Source organism: Pongo abelii, chromosome 3 (assembly GCF_028885655.2).
Source record: "Pongo abelii isolate AG06213 chromosome 3, NHGRI_mPonAbe1-v2.0_pri, whole genome shotgun sequence".
Lineage (NCBI taxonomy): Eukaryota > Metazoa > Chordata > Mammalia > Primates > Hominidae > Pongo > Pongo abelii.
This window is the reverse complement of record NC_071988.2, coordinates 25,465,463-25,484,906: the sequence shown is the minus strand read 5'-3', so window position 1 is coordinate 25,484,906 and position 19,444 is coordinate 25,465,463. Positions and strand designations below refer to the sequence as shown.

Below are 19,444 nucleotides of genomic sequence, written 5' to 3'. Positions count from 1 at the left end.
AATGTAACATGGTACAGCCACTATGGAAAATAGTATGGTTCCTCAAAATATTAAACACAGAATTGCCATATGATCCATCAGTTCCACTTCTGAACATATACTCAGAAAAAACAAAAGCTGGAATTAAAAGACAGTTGTACACTAATATTCATAGTACCATTATTCACAATAGCCAAAAGGTGGAAAACAACTCAAATGTACACTGACAATGAACAAATGGGTAACAAAAATGTGGTACATACATACATATGATGGGATACGATTCAGCCTGAAAAGGAAATTCTGATACGTTACAACACAACATGAATAAACCTTGAAGACATGCTAAGCGAAATAAGCCAAACACAAAAGGACAAATATTATCTGATTCCACTTATATGAGGTACCTAGAGTAGTCAAATTCATGGAGACAGAAAAATTGGTGGCTACCAGGGACCTGGGGGAGAAGGGAGAATGGAGAGTTATTGTTAAACGAGCACAGAGTTTCAGTTTGGGAGGATGAAAATTTCTGGAGATGGATGGTGGTGATGGTTAAGTACATTCACAACAACATCAATGTACTTAATGCCACTGGACTGCAGACTTAAAATTGGTTAAAATGGTTAATTTTACATTATGTATATTTTACCACAAAAAAAATATATTTAGTTTGTCCTTAAACTATGGCTTAGAGAGGGATAACTAAGCTCAGCTGTGAAGGGTCCTATGTTAGCACCAGGTCAGATGGCTCCAGCTGCCCAGTAACAGAAAAAACAGACAAGTAGTTGTCAAAACTTGCAATAAAAAGGAAACAAAAAGGAACCTGAGGAGTATATGTATGAATATAAATGGTTCCTATTACCGTCAAGGTAAGGATACAAAAGGAGAGAGAAGCATAGTGAAGTCTGTTCTAGAATCCACACCTCCCTAGGAAGGGCGGCCAGACAGCACGCAGCAAGCATCCCTTTCCCCTGACTTGCTACATGATGGGCTTCGTGCCTGCTTTGTGTGCGTCCCAACAAAGACTGCTGGGGACTGAACATCTTCCATGGAAAATCCACAATGTGATTATGGAAAACTGGCTTGTACATAGAAGATGTCACACAGTTTTCTTCCTTGCATTTTCTCTCTTATCTCTCACTCTCACTTCAAATTGTTTAAGTAGTGAAATTCTTTTGCCTATTTCACCTAAAACTGAGATGAAGAGGAATGAGGGAGAATGGTAATAATTAATTGTTCTCCTAGATTCTGGTTCCTTTTCCCTTTCACTATTCAACACACATGTAAGTGCCCATTAGGTGTTAGGTACCACACTAGACACTTGGAACAGATAGCAGCAAATAAGAAACACGGTCCCTATCCATATGAAGTACATTACAATAGCAGCTACTGGAGGGCAGGCATTATGTTACATACTTTGTATGCGTATCTCACATCATACCCACATTATTCTTTTTTTTTTTTTTTGAGACAGGGTCTCTCTCTGCCGCCCAGGCGGGAATGCAGTGACGTGATCTCGGCTCACTGCAACCTCCACAGGCCAAAGTGATCCTACTCCCCAGTAGCTAGGACCACAGGTGCGAGCCACCATGCCCACCTAATTTTTGTATTTTTTTGTAGAAACAGGGTTTCACCACATTGCCCAGGCTGGTCTCAAACTCCTGAGCTCCAGTGATCCGCCTGCCTCAGCCTCCCAAAGTGCTGGGATTACATGCATGAGCCACCATGCCCAGCCCTCACATCAATCTTACCAGGTAGTTATTATTATCCTCATCATACAGATGAGGAAACCAGCTTAGAAACTACCTTGTGCAAGTTCATATACAGTAAATTCGGTTCAAAATGTTAACTAGATTATAATGTTCATGATTTTCCACGTACTCTGCATCAGGACAGAATTTAATTGCATTTCAATTATGGACACTACGTTGTGAAAAGAGTGACAGGGGCCGGGCGCATTGGCTCACGCCTGTAATCCCAGCACTTTGGGAGGCAGGTGGATCACGAGGTCAAGGGGTCGACACCATCCTGGCCAACATGGTGAAACCCCGTCTCTACTAAAAATACAAAAATCAGCTGGGCATGGTGGTGCGCACCTGTAGTCCCAGCTACTCGGAAGGCTGAGGCAGGAGAATTGCTTGAACCCTGGGGGATGGAGGTTTCAGTGAGCCGAAATGGCGCCACTGCACTCCAGCCTGGTGACAGAGCGAGACTCCATCTCGAAAAAAAAAAAAAAAAGAAACAGGTGACCGGATATGAATTTTTATGACAGAATTGTAAAGTTCACTAACTGACCTAAAACCTTCTATGATACAGCACTGATTTAGTGTGAGTGAGGGAGGCAACAAAAAATCTGAAAGGAAACTTTCTTTCATGACCTTCCCAATCCTTCAGCTACTGACTAAATTTTGCAAGGGTAAAGAGTAAATTTTTCCTTGATTACTAGAAGTAAGAAAATGTTTTCTAAAGCTGTAAACATGGCAAAGCGTGGTGGCTCACGCCTGTAATCCTAACACTTTGGAAGGCCAAGGCGAGTGGATCACCTGAGGTCAAGAGTTTGAGACCAGCCTGGCCAACATGATGAAACTCCGTCTCTACTAAAAATACAAAAATTAGCTGCATATGGTGGTGTGCACCTGCCCGCTGGTAGCGGGCACCTGTAAGCCCAGCTACCCAGTAGGCTGAGGCAGGAGAAATGCTTGAACCCAGGAGGCGGAGGCTGCAGTGAGCCAAGATCGTGCCACTGCACTCCAGTCTGGGTGACAGAGCAAGACCCCGTCTCAAAAAAAAAGTAAAAAATAAAGCTGTAAACACAAAATTCAGGAAATCTAAAGACATCTGTTATGGGTGCCACACCTTGACTACACACATACACACATAAAGACACTTGTGTGTGCACATATATGTATGTCATAAATCTGATTCTGAAACAATTTCTCTTGCATTTTTCCTGCACAAGAGCACTATGTTACAATTGCAGCAGGGACTGTGACAGTCTTCTGAATGTACGGCTTACACTATCAATCAGAATTCTGCAAAGAACGCTTTTTTTCTAAATTGAAAAAGAACATGAATCTACATATAGTTCCATTTAATGAAGAGGTTTTGCGTTCCTTTTTCTGTTGGTAGAAATTACACAGACACAGTACCAGTCCAGCCTCCATCAAACCATGTTTGGACAATTTCTTAGCAGCCAAGCCTCTGACACACAGTTTGGTATTTTCATGTATTTGAATCCAGCAGTGCATCTTTCCTTTTCAATAACACAGACCAGAGCATCTATGGAGCCCTTCAAAATAAGGCCTAATGCACAAAGGAAAGACCATGAGTCAGGTTTATAAGGGGTTAAGCTATTTCAGAGAAGCCTGCCCCTAAGGAAAAAATTAAAGATGACAATTGCCACTTTTAAACACATATAAAATAGGACATTGTAGATATTCTACACGAGTTTAAAAATAACCCAATAAACTAAAATAAAATGATGGGAATCAAAATTCCTATGTTCAGAATGCGGGAGAAGAGATTTCCAAAACATTTTATGTAACACCATTACATGAAAAAGAAAATGCCTTTTTTGCTTGAGTGCTAATACAAAGCAATACATTTCTTCTTTTGAATTGTAACTTATATTATAATGATCAAACCTGCATTTGTGGTAAAAATGAAAACCACTTTGAAGAAGCGGTCTTAACCACAATTCAAAGCTTAAAGAATGGCTTTCTGCCAACATGTATCTGAGCCATTAAGCTGTCATGTTGCCTTCCTGCATTGCTAGGACCAAAAGAGCAGGCCCACCAGCTAGTATCTGCTCACTCAAAACTCACAGGAGGCCATGAGGCTCTGAAAGGGAAAAAAAACAGCACAGGAGCACAAGGCTTGATGGTGCAAGATCTAACTGCAAGCTGCTTTGCCTTGGGTAATACTAAAGGCTCATTAGTGCTTCTACAAACATCTGACAATGTTTGCCTTTATTCAGCACAGGCAAAGGAAAGGTTTGGAATTGAGACTGGCCAGATCACCAAGCACTGATTTAAGTACACATCATCAGTAACTTATGGAAACACTAGTATAGGAGGGAAAGCCTTGAGAGAGTGAGTTGGGGTGGCAATGCAGAAGACAAGAACAAGGCCCCTACGAAGTGGACACGATTTTCAGAGTTTTGAGTCATTCATGTTATGTATTTACTTGATACTTTGCTATGCCATGTATGAACTTAAATTGTACAAGCTGCAAAGATGTTGTGTTACAGAGTTAATTTACTAGTTAACTGTCTAGTCAATCGCCCTACGTCAAATTGCTTAATTAAGAAACAAGAGACAGTTTTTCTTTAAAGATGAGCTCCACTGTAGCTATTTAATTCTTAATATTCCTTCTCTCACCAACTTCTGCACAGGCATGTTTCCTAAAGTCATGTGGAGTCTCTACTGTCTACAGCACTAGTACTACTGATCTCCTCCCTCATCTTGCCTTCCATCACAGGCAGTTCACTAACAAATTCCATCAACTGGATTCCAAATTATCTTCTCTATCTCCATTCTCTCAATCTGTAAGATTAGATGAAGCTCTCATTGCCACTTATAGCTGTAGCTTCCTCAACTGGCTTCATATAGCAAAGTAAACGAGACAGCAAAAGACAGAATACATCTCCTTATGTGTATTCTCATTTAAGTATCATTAACAATCCTGAGAGGTCAACATTATTCCTAATTTAAAAAGGAAAAACGAAGGCCAGAAAGCCACAAGGTGAGGGTTTCCCTCATTCCTGACTCCACAATGATCAACAAAGGTTAAAGATAATGAGCCCCACATATAAAACAAATAAACCATATTCTGTTCCATAAACTACTTATATTCTTTGCCTTTCCAAAATAATGACTTTATCCCAATTCACTGATAACATTTATTCTCTTTTCCCAGTAAACAAACCACCTATCATTATTTAATGTTTCAAAGAAATCACTTCTTAACCTGTAACTGATTTCTCAGCAAACCAAAACTGTTGAATCCCAAGGATGAAATACTGTAATATTCCAATTTGAGAATATGAAGCAATACCATAAGGTGAAATAAACCAGGGAAATCTGTGTTAACAGCTGTAGGGATCAGTCAAATTCAGACTCCTAAAGAATTATAATTAAGTAACCTAGCAATGAAGAAAATGTCATACTACTGTATTTGTGCTGAGAAAAAAAAAAAATGCCAACTAGTTTCCACAATAAACTGGAAATGCACACTCAATATTTTAGGCTATAACTTTTAATCCTGGGCAGTATTTTTTCTTAGTAGCATACATGCCCATTAGAGAAATATGGCCAAAGTTATAAGCTTGTATTATTCACATTCAAGATGACTCATGTGTGTACAATATTGAGTTCTCAAATACAAATCTGTATGCAGTAGGTGCTCACTATATGAATAAACTATAATAGCAAGTCATCTGTTAAAACACATGCAACCAAAACAAAAAGATTATTATGGAATCTTATCTATTAAACTACATTATTATTTAGATCAATTACAATTTAACATGATTAAAGCACAGTTAAATTAAATGATTTAAAAAAACTGATCTGTAATGTTTAAGTTAATTTCCACGATGGAGAAAAAAAATTGTAAGTTGACATTAACTTTTCAATTTTTTTTTTTTTTTTTTGAGATGGAGTCTCGCTCTGTCGCCCAGGCTGGAGTGCAGTGGCGCAATCTCGGCTCACTGCCAGCTCCATCTCCCAGGTTCACACCATCTTCCTGTCTCAGCCTCCAGAGTAGGTGGGACTACAGGCGTCCGCCACCACGCCCGGCTAATTTTTTGTATTTTTAGTGGAGACGGGGTTTAATCGTGTTAGTCAGGATGGTCCCGATCTCCTTACCTCGTGATCTGCCGGCCTCGGTCTCCCAAAGTGCTGGGATTACAGGCGTGAGCCAGTGTACCCAGCCCCTAACTTTTCAAATTTTACAATGGAAAGAAAAGGGAACTATTTTACCAAATTCAGGTAGCTAAAATTGATAGAACTATCTTTCCCATGGAGAATGCCCTACAAAGATACAACACTATAGCTTACTGTTATTACTTGCTCCACAAGCAATGTTCTTTAATGAAGCATGTTGCCACTTCAAAGAAGTGATAATCCACATTTTTGAAAGATTCTATAAAGAAGTGGTATCAAGATCTAAATGGGAGTCTCTCAATACACCTTATAAATTCCCTGATGTAGTTTTGTTGAGTCTAAAACTAATTGATCGGAAAATATGATACACCATGTTCAGGTCTCCAGCAATTACACCCAGGCAATTCTTTACTGTAATAACAATAATATACCACTGTGTTAAAGAAAATAATGACATTATTAAACATAATGTTATTAGTTAACAAATTGATTATCTGTGCTTTTAAAATGTTAGGAGCTCAGGATATAAAGGAGAATTTCAGATTGAAAAGAAAACCTTAATTCTAAGTAAAAATTTGAACTTTGGAACAAAAATCAAGTTGAAAGGGAGTCATTCTAACCATGAATTTTTCCTACTATTTATCAATGTTTTGGTTTGGTTCTAGCATTTCTCCAAAATGAAAACCACTGGTCCAGTTATTATATTCGACAAGGCCTTTATTCTGAAAACTACTACTCATCCTGGATCAGCTCTCTCCTTTTTGGACAATCTCCTAAGATCTAAGATTTATGCTATTTCCCAGCATCCTCCTGACTTGATCCTTGTTGGTCAGATAACTTCTCACTTGACCTGACCAGTTCACTGACTCAAAAGCAATGTTCACATACTATTCTTTTACAGGCAGAATGTACAGCAAACTCTTTTGTTTGTTCAGGCTGCATGTAAATGAGGAATGGGAGGAGAAGAGAGAGAAAGGGGCTGGAAGGTGGGAAGAGAGAGGGAGGAAAGCAGAGAATACTGGAGTACAAAAGAGCAGTGAATAAAAAGAGAAAGAAAAGATTGTCTGAGGGAGTGTCACAGTCACCAAGTTGAAGAGAAATAAAAGAGAGCAATGGAGTATCTAGTGGCCATAAAAGGGCAACTGTCCACCTCCTAACAAACCAAATCTGGTCAGTCCCAAATATGGAAATGTTTTAGTTGAAATACAGAGCTTTTCTTCTGTGGAATACGAGCACAGATCACAATCAAATAATCTCACACTTGGATATCTACCACTGTGAGAAAAATCTGGTGAATTATTACATAAACTCTTTCCACATTTTGCTTCCTCAAAATCCAGGTTTTTCTAACAAAAACAAACAAAGAAAAAATCCCAACACTTTTATAGTTATCCTAGAGCTTCCATCTCTGTAAAATAGGAATGTTAATTGTTAGCAATCTGCAGAGCTGTTGTGAAGACTGGGTAAATCATTGATTTGGTAAGGGAAATCTTGTAAGTGCAATATTGATTCAATGTTAGCATAACACACTCAGATATTCTTGGCCTTCAGATGTACCAATCCCCACCTCACAAGAGTTCAGCGATGACAAATTTCTAGAAATTGAAATCATTTCAAAATAAGATTACCTTCTCATATATCTAGCTATTCTCTCAGTTCGTAAATTAAGAGGTTGGTAAATAAGAGTATGACCTGTTCTGCCATGACAAGATAGATGCATGTCTTAAAAACCTAGTAGTATCAAAAGTTCATTCATTTGACTAATATTTGCTGAATACCTGTTATGACTATTCACTGTCCCAGGGGATGGAGTTATAGGAGTCAACAAAATAAGCAAAATCTGCTAATGAGGGTAGGGGAAAGAATAGATTTGGAAAGTAGACCAAGGATTGACAACTGGCTCCCTACAGAGATAGTGACTGTTTACTTCAAATATGAATGCTTTCAGTGTGTTCTGCTTGCACCCAGTCACCCCCATTTTATAAGCATATTTGTGTTACTTATCTCTGGCCTATCCCTGCCCCAGGGCTAGAATTTCTCACTCAAGTTAGTTTTTCCACAGAAAATTCAACAACAAAGGAGTTTATTTAAAGTTAAATTTCATGCACATTTGATTAATCTAGCTGCTTAGCTGCTGCCACCAACACTTCTACAGGCATTTTTAATCCCCGCATCACCCTTGGGTGCCATCTCTGGCTACTGATCTCAGTTTGGGGCCAACTAAACTAGAATGCAGTTTAGTTTCCTTCTAAAGTACACTCTAGGAGGAGAAATTTACCAAAGAAAAAGAATACAAGCTGCTATCATGCATGATGACAACCAAAGGAAAGAGACAAAGCTTTGAAGAAACAAATTCCACAGAGAGACAACATAAAACCTTGTGCTTCCAACAGGATAACCAGCATGAGGTGGAAAGCAGTGACAATGAAGTGAGTAAACATAACTTAAGGGGAAAAAAAAGCAATCCTCTTATAATGCCAAAAAGCCAAACAACGCTATGGAAAAGAGTAGGAAGCGTTGGATAATCTGGGAGAAGACAAGGGGTTAATGTGGAATAGGGGGAATCTGGTGAAACAAAGCAATAGAAAAAAATGAATTCAACTCTTCCATATTCTGAATCCATATGTTTTCATTTACTGCCTCCACCACTAAAGATGTATGCCTGCACACATCTGTACAAAGACAAGCAACCATCATCAGGGTAGTTAACACACTGATTGGGAGAGGTTATTTATCTTCTGTAATTTCAAAACATGATTTCTGAGGAGCATATCATGCCCAATTCAGAGAACTGAACTATGTACTTTGACTAAATTTCCAAGAACTTGCAGAAAAAGATGAATTATGCGTATTATCTTTTGTCCTTCTCTTTTGGCAAATAATTCTTCCATTTTTCAACTCCCAAGTGTAGAAAACTAATGTACAAATTCCACTGCTGTAAAACAATTTACCAGAAGTCTTCATCCTTTCACTGTTTTCTAAGGAGAAAGAAACTATATTTTAGACAATCTTAAAATATACATATGCTGATACCACCCTGCTTTGAAGCCTTATTTATTTTAAAATATTCACTAGAAACTCTGTGATCATCCTCAATAAATCTATAAAGCAAACATCTGCTGTTATGAGGACACTGCAGTAGGCACAGGAACTGATCCAAGAAAAATAAAATTTTAAATGTTACTGAAATCTTCACAAAAACAGAAGCTTTAACATTTGAACATTTAACTGCCTTCAATATTTGTAATGTATTTGATTTATGCTTAATTTATTGCAACTTTAAATTTTATATTTGCCTTCTGAATTGAAGAAGCACCTGTTATAGAAACAAGTCCTAACATATAAAAAATGAAACTGAGAGGTTTTATTTTTTATTTTTTTGAGACAAGAGTCTTGCTCTGTTGCCCAGGCTGGAGTGTAGTGCCATGATCTTGGCTCACTGCAACCTCCGTGTGCTAGATTCCAGTAATTCTCCTGCCTCAGCCTCCCAAGTAGTTGAGATTAACCGCATCTGGTTAATTTTTGGATTTCTAGTAGAGATGGGGTTTTGCCACATGGCCAGGCTGGTCTTGAACTCCTGACCCCAGGTGATCTGCCCACCTCGGCTTCCCAAAGTGCTGGGATTACAGGCGTGAGCAACTGCACTCGGCCTGAACTGATAGGTTTTAGTGTGCATCATCATTTTATTTGTATTTTCTTTTTATTAATTAATTTATTTTTTTGAAACAGAGTCTCACACTGTCGCCCAGGCTGGAGTGCAGTGGCGCGACCTCAGCTCACTGCAACCTCCACCTCCCAGGTTCAAGAGATTCTCCTGCCTCAGCCTCCCGAGTAGCTGGGATTACAGGCACCCGCCGACATGCCTGGCTAATTTTTGTATTTTTAGTAGAGATGAGGTTTCACCATATTGGCCAGGCTGGTCTCGAACTCGTGACCTTGTGATCCACCTGCCTCGGCCTCCCAAAGTGCTGGGATTACAGGCGAGAGCCACGACGCCCGGCCTATTTGTATTTTTTTTAAACTGCATGAGTCTCTTCCATCAATGCAAAGCAAGGGTAAATCCCTCCACAACTAGGATGTATTGTAAATTTCCTACATATGAACCTTTAAATATTTACCAAGACAGGCTGGGGGTGGTGGCTCATGTCTATAATCCCAGCACTTTGGGAGGCCGAGGCAGGCAGATCACGAGTTCAGGAGATTGAGACCATCCTGGCTAACACGGTGAAACCCCGTCTCTACTAAAAATACAAAAAATTAGTCAGGCATGGTGGCATGTGCCTGTAGTCCCAGCTACTCAGGAGGCTGAGGCAGAAGAATCACTTGAATCCAGGAGGCGGAGGTTGCAGTAGAGCCGAAATCACGCCACTGTCCTCCAGCCTGGGTGACAGAGCAAGACTCCGTCTCAAAAAAATAAATAAAAATAAATAAATATATATATTTACCAGGGCAAACAAACACATACACATCACAAAACAATACAGCAACAAAAAAACAAAACCAAAGTTTTACAGCAAACTAACTGTTCTCTATCATCAGAGATTAAAAAAAAAAACAAAACTACTGATCTGGTAATATTTGTCTTAGATATCTGAAGCTTTTGTGGCTGAGGTCAGCTTGGCAATATGAATTTATTAGACTGAGTTTCATAGTTTTCCAGTTGATAACACTAGAAATTAGGTCTCTGCAATCCCATACATACACATGCCACTGACACAGAAGTTTTAGAAAGGTATATATTGTGTGATATATTCATAACATTTTCTATTTTGTTCTTTTCTGTTTCATTTGGGGGGTAGGGGGTTCACGGGAGGCAGCAACTTACTAAATTGATTCCAGAGTGTGCTACCACTGGCAGTTTGAAAACCACTGATCTATGAGTCGATAACCATCACAATGCATGCCAAGGGGCAAGATACTACATCACTCTACTTAATAAAACAGCCTTGGTTAATGTTACTCAAAAGCCACTGCTGCTATGTTCTTCTACTCTCTATTTCTTAGATATTCTCTAATAACCTTTACTTCAAAAAATAAAAGTAAAAGATGGTAGGAGGACCCTTGAAAGTAATGTAGAGGATATGGCATACCATTAGAAAGCATACCGAAACTTATGCTGGTCACTTCCTCTCAGAAGGCAAAATAATATAAAACTAATACCACTTTTAAGGGATGTCTATGACTAAGGGAAACATACACTTAGTGGAACTAAACAATATCCACATAAATGTGGATATATTTTATTTCAATCTTTTGATAAAACTAAACAGAAGTTTTAAGAAATACATTCTTTTCTATATTCAATGCACTGATATTTTATTTTCTATGCTAATACATGCTTTAATGCTGGTCATAATCCACTGAATTTATTTCTTGACCCACTCATGAATGTGCTGAAGCCTGCAATTTGAAAAACACAGCTTTAGAAAACACACAAATCACCCCAGCAGGATAAGATGATCGTGGATAAAGTAGCAGACTCCAGTGGCCCCCTTCTTTCACTGACGAGAAAAAGCCCAAAAAATTGAAAACATCAGTCAAATAGTGATGGCTTATTTTACTCTAGGAATAGCATAGAAAAGTACAAGACTCTCAGTCAGGGTAAGAAAAATGTAATAGCGCACCCTCTACAAAAAAAAAATCTAATCTGGCATTTAATAATCATCCACACTTAATCTGGCACTGGCTTCCTACATGCCCAAACCTGCACTGTGTGTATATATATAATTATCTATATAAAAATCATATTATATAATTATATAACAATATGCTTATTTTTCTAATATATAAATTTATGGGTTTTTTCAAGTCACTCTTAGAACTTGTCACAATAACAAGGGAAGGATTAGACTTGAAATGCAGGTGAGGTGACCCCAGGATCTAAGTAAGCTCTTAACCACAAAGCTATAAAGACTTGAAGGCCGGGCACGGTGGCTCACACCTATAATCCCAGCACTTCAGGAGGCCGACATGGGCAGATCAGGAGTTCGAGACCAGCCTGGCCAACATAGTGAAACCCCGTCTCTACTAAAAATACAAAAAATTAGCTGGGCATGGTGGCTCGTGCCTGTAATCCCAGCTACTGGGGAGGCTGAAGCAGGAGAATTGCTTGAACCGGGAGGTAGAGGTTGCAGTGAGCCGAGATCACACAACTGCACTCCAGCCTGGACAACAGAGCAAGATTCCATTTCAAGAAAAAGAAAAAGAAAAAAAAAAAAGTCTTCCAAAGAGAACAGGACTTCCCAACTCTAGCTGTACATCAAAAACCTCTGTGGAGTTAAAACAAAACAAATGGATTCTCAAGTGCTACCCCAAAAAGAAATGTTAAAGTTGAGATAGCAAGTATTATAAAGAAACAATTTTGTAAACAACACATTGAACACTATCCTGAAACCATTATGTCCAAGAATATCTTTTTGGAGGGTGGATACTATTCTGTCCCATCAGACATAAAATTCCTGATTGAACCGATTAATTGCCTTGGCTAATAAGCAGATGATTCTATCTTGGAACTTGATTAGGTCACTGTCATTATAGACTAGAGTTTAATATAAAGCAGTTTCATCTTATTTTAACAACTAAATTCCATTAAGAATATAACTGCTAACATACCAAAAGGATTTTAACATTAAGGTAGATTAACTGACAAAAATCATGGACTATACCAGTGTATTTCTATTACACTTATCTACCCATGATTGATTTAAACCTGTCTTTCCAATATTGTTTCTTTTATTACCTAAAAGAGAGTTCTGAATCTGATGTAACATTAATGAATTCAGCAGTCTTCACTCACTTCTACCACTCTTTAAAAAGAACATTTAATACCAAACACACAGTACAAAAGTCAGGTTTCCAAGATTTCGTATAATTAAGAAAATTTTCATTACATCACTCAAAATTTTATAAAAATAAAAACTTAAAAAGTTTTTAAGTAGGTATTATGAAGACTAGAATTACTATACTAGTAACCACAAGTAACAGCAAAACTATATACCACAAACACATGAATAACTGCATACATACATTGTTAAATAAATAATAATCACAATATTAATTTTTTAAATTACTCATCTTTGGCCAGGCGTGGTGGCTCATGCCTGTCATCCCAGCACTTTGGGATGCTGAGGCAGGCGGATCACCTGGAGTTCGAGACCAGCCTGACAAATATGGTGAAACCCCATCTCTACTAAAAATACAAAAATGAGCAGGGCGTGGTGGCGGGCGCCTGTAGTCCCAGCTACTCGGGAGGCTGAGACAGGAGAATTGCTTGAACCCAGGAGGCGGAGGCTGCAGTGAGCCAAGATCGTGCCACTGCACTCCAGCCTGGATAACAGAGCAAGACTCGGTCTCAACAAAAAAATAAATAGGCTGGGCGCGGTGGCTCACGCCTGTAATCCCAGCACTTTCGGAGGCCAAAGCGGGTGGATCACGAGGTCAGGAGTTTGAGACCAGCCTGGCCAATATGGTGAAACCCTGTCTCTACTAAAAATACGAAAATTAGCCAGGTATAGTGGTGAGAGTGCCTGTAGTTCCAGCTACTCAGGAAGCTGAAGCAGAAGAATTGGTTGAACCCAGGAGGCGGAGGTTGCAGTGAGCCAAGATAGTGCCACTGCACTCCAGCTTAGACGACAGAGCAAGACTCCATCTCAGAAAGAAATAAATAAAAATACAAAATAAATAAATAACTCATTATCCTTTAAGTGAAAATTCTTTGGAAAAGAAAAAACTGTACTAAATGGCCCAAATAAAAACTGTTTTGTTCGGTCAAATTAGTACCCCAACTGAAGACTTCATCCAACTATTTCCTGTTCAGGCTACCATAAAATGACAGTTCTGTAGAGAACTAGTCTATGATGTAAAAGATAATTACAGAGTAATACATGAATAATCCCTAAACTATTTGGTGAATGAAATTACAGCCCATTACTATAAAAACTTAGGGAAAATACTTACAGTATCCTCCATAACCATATATCATAAAGGAAAAAGAAAATCCATGGGTTTTTGTAACAAAAAATACTACCATAAATCCATAACCACATATATAATCAAAAGTTATATATCTTAAATATGCAATAACTAAATACAGAATATCTTAAATATGCATTAACTAAAAACAGAATCATGAGTGTTCATTCTATCCATGACCTTGGGGTCACTGGGAGATTTCTAAAGCATACCTTTTAATCCACGCCATGGTACTTCAAGAACATGTTAAGGTAAGTCACAGCTTGGAACACTTCGATGCACCTCAAAACACCTCAGCCAGTGTATCTGTATCATTCTCCTTTCCTTTTGAGATCATAATGGTTCCGAAGAACTATAATGCTTCCATTTGAATGATAGTCTCATAATTTCAATGACTTAAAAACAAAAACAAAAAATAAGGCCTTAAGTGTTGGTATGTTAAACTGCTAGTGCACTGTGTTAACTGCTGCCATAACCAAGAAAAACAAAAAAGCTGCTGCTACCACTGTGTAACACTGTCATTTTTAATGTGAACCCTCATATGAATGAGGAATAGAGTGACAGTCCTTGCTTTATCGAGTTCTAGTAAAACCCCACAAATCTCTTTGCCCCAATTGTTTCTTCAATTTTCTTCTCAAGGAATAAAAATTACTTAAAAGACTGGTCTGAAGACTTGATAGGTGCTAGGTCTGCTTCTCGACGACCACTATTCTATTCTGTGAATGAGGGCCAGAAATCACCTGTACACCTGTCTAAAAGGAAACTGATTAATAGACTAGGCAGGGGATCCTTCAAACAGTGCTCTTCCTGATGCTGATATTAATGAACCCGGTTAATTCCATGGACGTCATTAAACTGAGAACAGCTCCAGTTTCTAAAGATTACTTCTATAGTAGCATTCATAAAAATGAACAGACAGACGGCTAACCATCAAGTTTTACTGCCATTCTGTGATTGACTTGGCAGGTATCTGTTCCTTTCCTCCTAACCCCACCCCACCTTTCTTACATAAAAACATAAAAAATATTTCATTTTTAGAAATGGTATAGTAAGAAGTGTATGTATCACATTTTAAATCTACTAAGAATTCACACTGCTTTTACCACCAATGTGGCATCATGTAGCTACAAGAAAGAACACTCAAGCTACACAAAGTAAAACTGGTAACTGATCAATAAATATATTCATTTACTGTCATAAAGCAATTTAAATTACTTTAGGATGACTGATAAGGCAAATTTTTAATACACGCAAGCCATAAAAAGAGCTTCCTAGGAAGTAAGTAGATGAGAACAGATTTACACAAGCTGTTCCACTCTAGGCATGTGGAACAGCTTGTGTAAAGAATGAAGACGAAAGTTTCCCAGCTAGGGCTAAAAAGTATGTGCTAAGGAGAAAACAAAACTATTTCCTGGTTGAAAGAGTAGATGTAACTGATGAAAATCTTTCAATCCACTGTCAGAAAAAATTACGTATTTTTAAGATTTAGATTTACTGTAGATTGTGGGGAATGCAGACTACAAAATGTAGGTCACTCTTCAGAAAGTTGATAATGGTGACAGAATTATATATAGGAAAGAACTCTACCAGAGTAGGTGGGAAGAAACTAATGAAGAACAGAAACAAGGGACCTGATCCAATGAAATCTCTGCCTGTAGCCACAACCATCTTTTCAAACTGATGATTTGAGCCCATTAGTCCATCCCTCTGGCCCCTTCCCATTCCTCCTTAAAACAACCTAATGGCTCTGAATGTGACACACACACACACACTCACTCCTGAAAGGGTATCACATTGTTTCCTACACTCTGCTCCTCCAGACAAATGTATCCTTCACAGAACTACACATCTTTATTTTATCTTTAGTTGCACTCTATTTTTATCTTCAGTAATGTGTATTAAAAACCCTATGAGGCCGGGAGCGGTGGCTCACGCCTATAATCCCAGCACTTTGGGAGGCCAAGGCGGGTGGATCACCTGAGGTCAGGAGTTTGAGACCAGCCTGGCCAACATGGTGAAACCCTATCTCTACTAAAAATACCAAAAGAAAAAAAAAAACAAAACCCCAAACATTAGCTGGTCATAGTGACGCGCGCCTGTAGTCCCAGCTACTCAGGAGGCTGAGGCAGGACCTGGGAAGCAGAGGTTGCAGTGAGCTGAGATCACGCAACTACACTCCAGCCTGGGTGACAAAGTGAGACTCTGTCTCAAAAAAAGAAAAAAGCACCTATGAAACTGTCTAGAAAACATTCTCCTTCCGTGCTAGTTACTACAGTCTCCTTCCTTTACTATGCTGTGAGTTCCCAAGGGTATAACTTTTGTCTTTCATCTCTGTAAACCTATCATCACTTTACCACCAAAGCCCGCAACACAATAGGCACTAGAAACTACTAAATATGTGAAAATGTTACGACTGTACTTCAAATATATCATTGATAAGCTAAATATAGAAAGTTCATGATGGCAGGTATATCTGATATGCCATTAAACACAGTAGGTACACAAATATTTGTTGAATGAATGGAAGAAAATATTTAGGAATGGCTCTTCCAGGCAGGATAGGGAAAAACATACATTCACTGCTAAATGATATTAAGAATCTAAAATGATTTTTGGTATATCCAATTTTCCATTTTAAAATTAACTTATTTGGTGGATTATATTAATATTTTGAGAATTGTATTTACATCAAAATTCACATTTATAATTCAGAACTTTGTATATATTAATATACTAAAAATACACTGTGATGCCAGTATCAAGGAGAGCAAAGGCTCTGAAAGCGGAAAAATTAAATTAACATAAATAAGGCCCACTTGTTTGATGACTAAATTCTGATTATTTTGTTTTGGTTTTGACTACTGAATTTACAACACACAATATTTAGGAAATTATGAGATCAAATAACTACTAGCAAACTACTGTTAAAGCACAAACTTTAGGAAAGTAGTTAGAGATGCCAATAACGTTTTTCTAAACAGCCTCATATAGTAATCTGAAACGACAATAATGAAGGTGTTATAATGGTCATTGCAATACTGATTATTAGGAAAGGTTTGGGTATTTCTTTCCAACACAGGGGAATGGTTAAATTATGACACACCCATACAATGGAAACGTTCGTTGAATAATACTGAAATAACATGGTAATATGTTAATTACATATGATTACCTAACTACATATAGAATTTTCCTACATATTTTTGTATGTCTACTTATACATTTTAGTCAGGACAGAAATTTTAAAACACATTTAATAAATATAAATATGTATGTTCCATCAGATCAAGAAAAATTTTCAGATGTGTACATTCCTGTACCTCCAGCACTTATGACAGCACCTTGACAAAGGTGTTAAGAGTGGCAGCAAAGCTTAAGAGAATATTGTCTGGGTCTGATTCCTAGATCCTCTACTCACTAGCTATGAGACTTCAGGCAAGCCACTTAACTTCTAGGTGACTTACTTTCTCCTTTTGAAAAACTGGGATAAAAATAATGGAAGGGGGAAAAGACTTAATACATGTAAGGCACTTAGAACAATATCTGGAACATAGTGATGACACAGTGAACTGGGAAAGTGGGCAGCAGTGAACCCATTGCCTCAAACCTGAATAAATGAATGGACTATTTTTTTTTTTCAAGAGACGGGATCTTGCTTTGTTACCCAGGCTGTAGTGCAGTGGCACAATTATGGCTCACTACAGCCTCAACCTTCTGGGCTCAAGTAATCCTCATGCCTCAGCCTCCTGAGTAGCTGGAACTATAGGCATGCACCAGGTACCCCACTAACTTTTTTTTTTTTTTTTTTTTTTTTGCAGAGATGGGGTCTTGCTATGCTGCCAGGCTGGTCTCAAACTCCTGGCCTCAAGTGATTCTCCTGCCTTGGCCTCCCAAATTGCTGGGCTTATAGGCATGAGGCACTGCACCTGGACTGAGTGGACTGTTTTTAAAATACAGAAAGAAATGTTAGTAAAGTCACCTGTGTGGGAACTCAAAGACTAGAACATATATTACACCTTCACTGTTTTGGACACTTCAAAGTGCATGTAATTTTGTACCTATTACACTTCCTTATGATAATCCAATCACCATATATTAAGAATCTCAGGTCTTCTATTAACTTTATACTAAACCTTTGACCATTATGGTACTTACTACTAGTAGGATACATATTTTATGCTATTTTTCCAATGGTCATGATATATTTGCACAGTACAATGTACGGTCTTCTGTAATCATCCTTTTAACAACCAACACTATTTTGTAACAATGGATCTATATAAGAGTGCAGTGGTTTGTAGAGTTTTATCAAACTTAATTTTATTATATTCATTCTTTAATAACTAGGCAATTCACTCTCTGATCATTAAAAAATACACACACACACACACACACACACACACACACACACACACAAGAATACCCCCTCAAAAACATACAAAAAACACCTGAGCATAAGTAACCCAAGTGTACCTACCAATGAGTGGATTTTAAAATGTGGTATATGCATAGAATGGAATACTATTCTGCTTTAAAAAGAAACAAAATTCTGACAACGCTACATGGATGAACCTTGAAGACATTATGGTAAGTGAAGTAAGCCAGTCGCAAAAAGACAAACACTACATGATTCCACTCACATGAAGTGCCTAGAGTAGTCAAATTCATAGAGACAAAAAGAATGGTGGTTACCAGGGACCTGGGGGGGCAATGGGGAGTTATTATTTAATGGGTTTGGAGTTTCAGTTCAGGCAGATGAAAACAGCTGTGGAGATGGATGGTAGTGATAGTTGCACAGCACTGTGAATGTACTTACTACCACTAAACTGTACAATTTAAAATTGTTTAAATGGTAAATTTTATTTATGTATATTTTGCCACAGTAAATAAACTGAACACATCTGATGAGATACATAAATAGTGGATAGTAACTTACCTTTTTCCTTATATTTTGACAAATTTTCTAAATATTTCCTTTGTTTTACAAATCGAATCTATCTTCGTTAAGTGGCACTACTCATCCTCCCAGACAGCCACAACATTCAACCATTTTCCTTCCCATCCTAAGCCAAGTCTTACAAACTGATTTTAACTCTGTAACACTACTTGAGTCTGATGCCTTTCTTTTATTTCTAATGCCTCGGCCTTCATTAAGTTCTTCCTTACAGCACAGGATCACTGTAACAGTCCTATAGTCAATCACCTATCCTCAAAAGCCTAGCCTTCACAATTATCACTAGCTATTTTCTTGAAATAAAGCTCTAGTTTTAAAACCTTTACAAAGGGCTCCACTGTTTCTTCAAATTTAAAATTCTAAGCAAAACATTAAAAAATACTTTTTTGTCTGATCTAACCTACCCTTTTGGGCTCACCTTCACAAGACCCTTCTGCTTCCCATACTCTACACCAGATTCTTTACTCCCTTTTTCCTCACCATCCCCACCAGGCTCTGCTACCTCCATGCTTGTATGCACACTTCTCCATGTGGAATCCTCTTCCTTCCAACTTTGAATGATATCTATTCGATTCTCAGACACTGCTATATGATAAAAGAAACATAAGAACAACTGGCAGTATCTATCAAAAGTATAACTGCACATATCCTTGCA

At 38.1% G+C, this 19,444-nt stretch overlaps 1 protein-coding gene across 11 annotated transcripts in view; it reads right to left on the bottom strand.

Annotated features, from left to right (window-relative positions):
- The window catches only part of RBPJ (recombination signal binding protein for immunoglobulin kappa J region), a 114,368-nt gene that overhangs the window by 58,143 nt on the left and 36,781 nt on the right, over positions 1–19,444 (bottom strand). For 4 of the 11 annotated variants that reach the window (XM_024245747.3, XM_054553792.2, XM_054553793.2 and 1 more), the window contains exon 2: positions 14,048–14,230. The exons of the other annotated variants lie outside the window; for them this stretch is intronic. In XM_024245747.3, coding sequence (XP_024101515.1) covers positions 14,048–14,064 — 17 coding nt within the window. In that variant the 5' untranslated portion in view covers positions 14,065–14,230. The remainder of the gene's footprint in view (positions 1–14,047; positions 14,231–19,444) is intronic. 11 annotated transcript variants of the gene reach the window in all.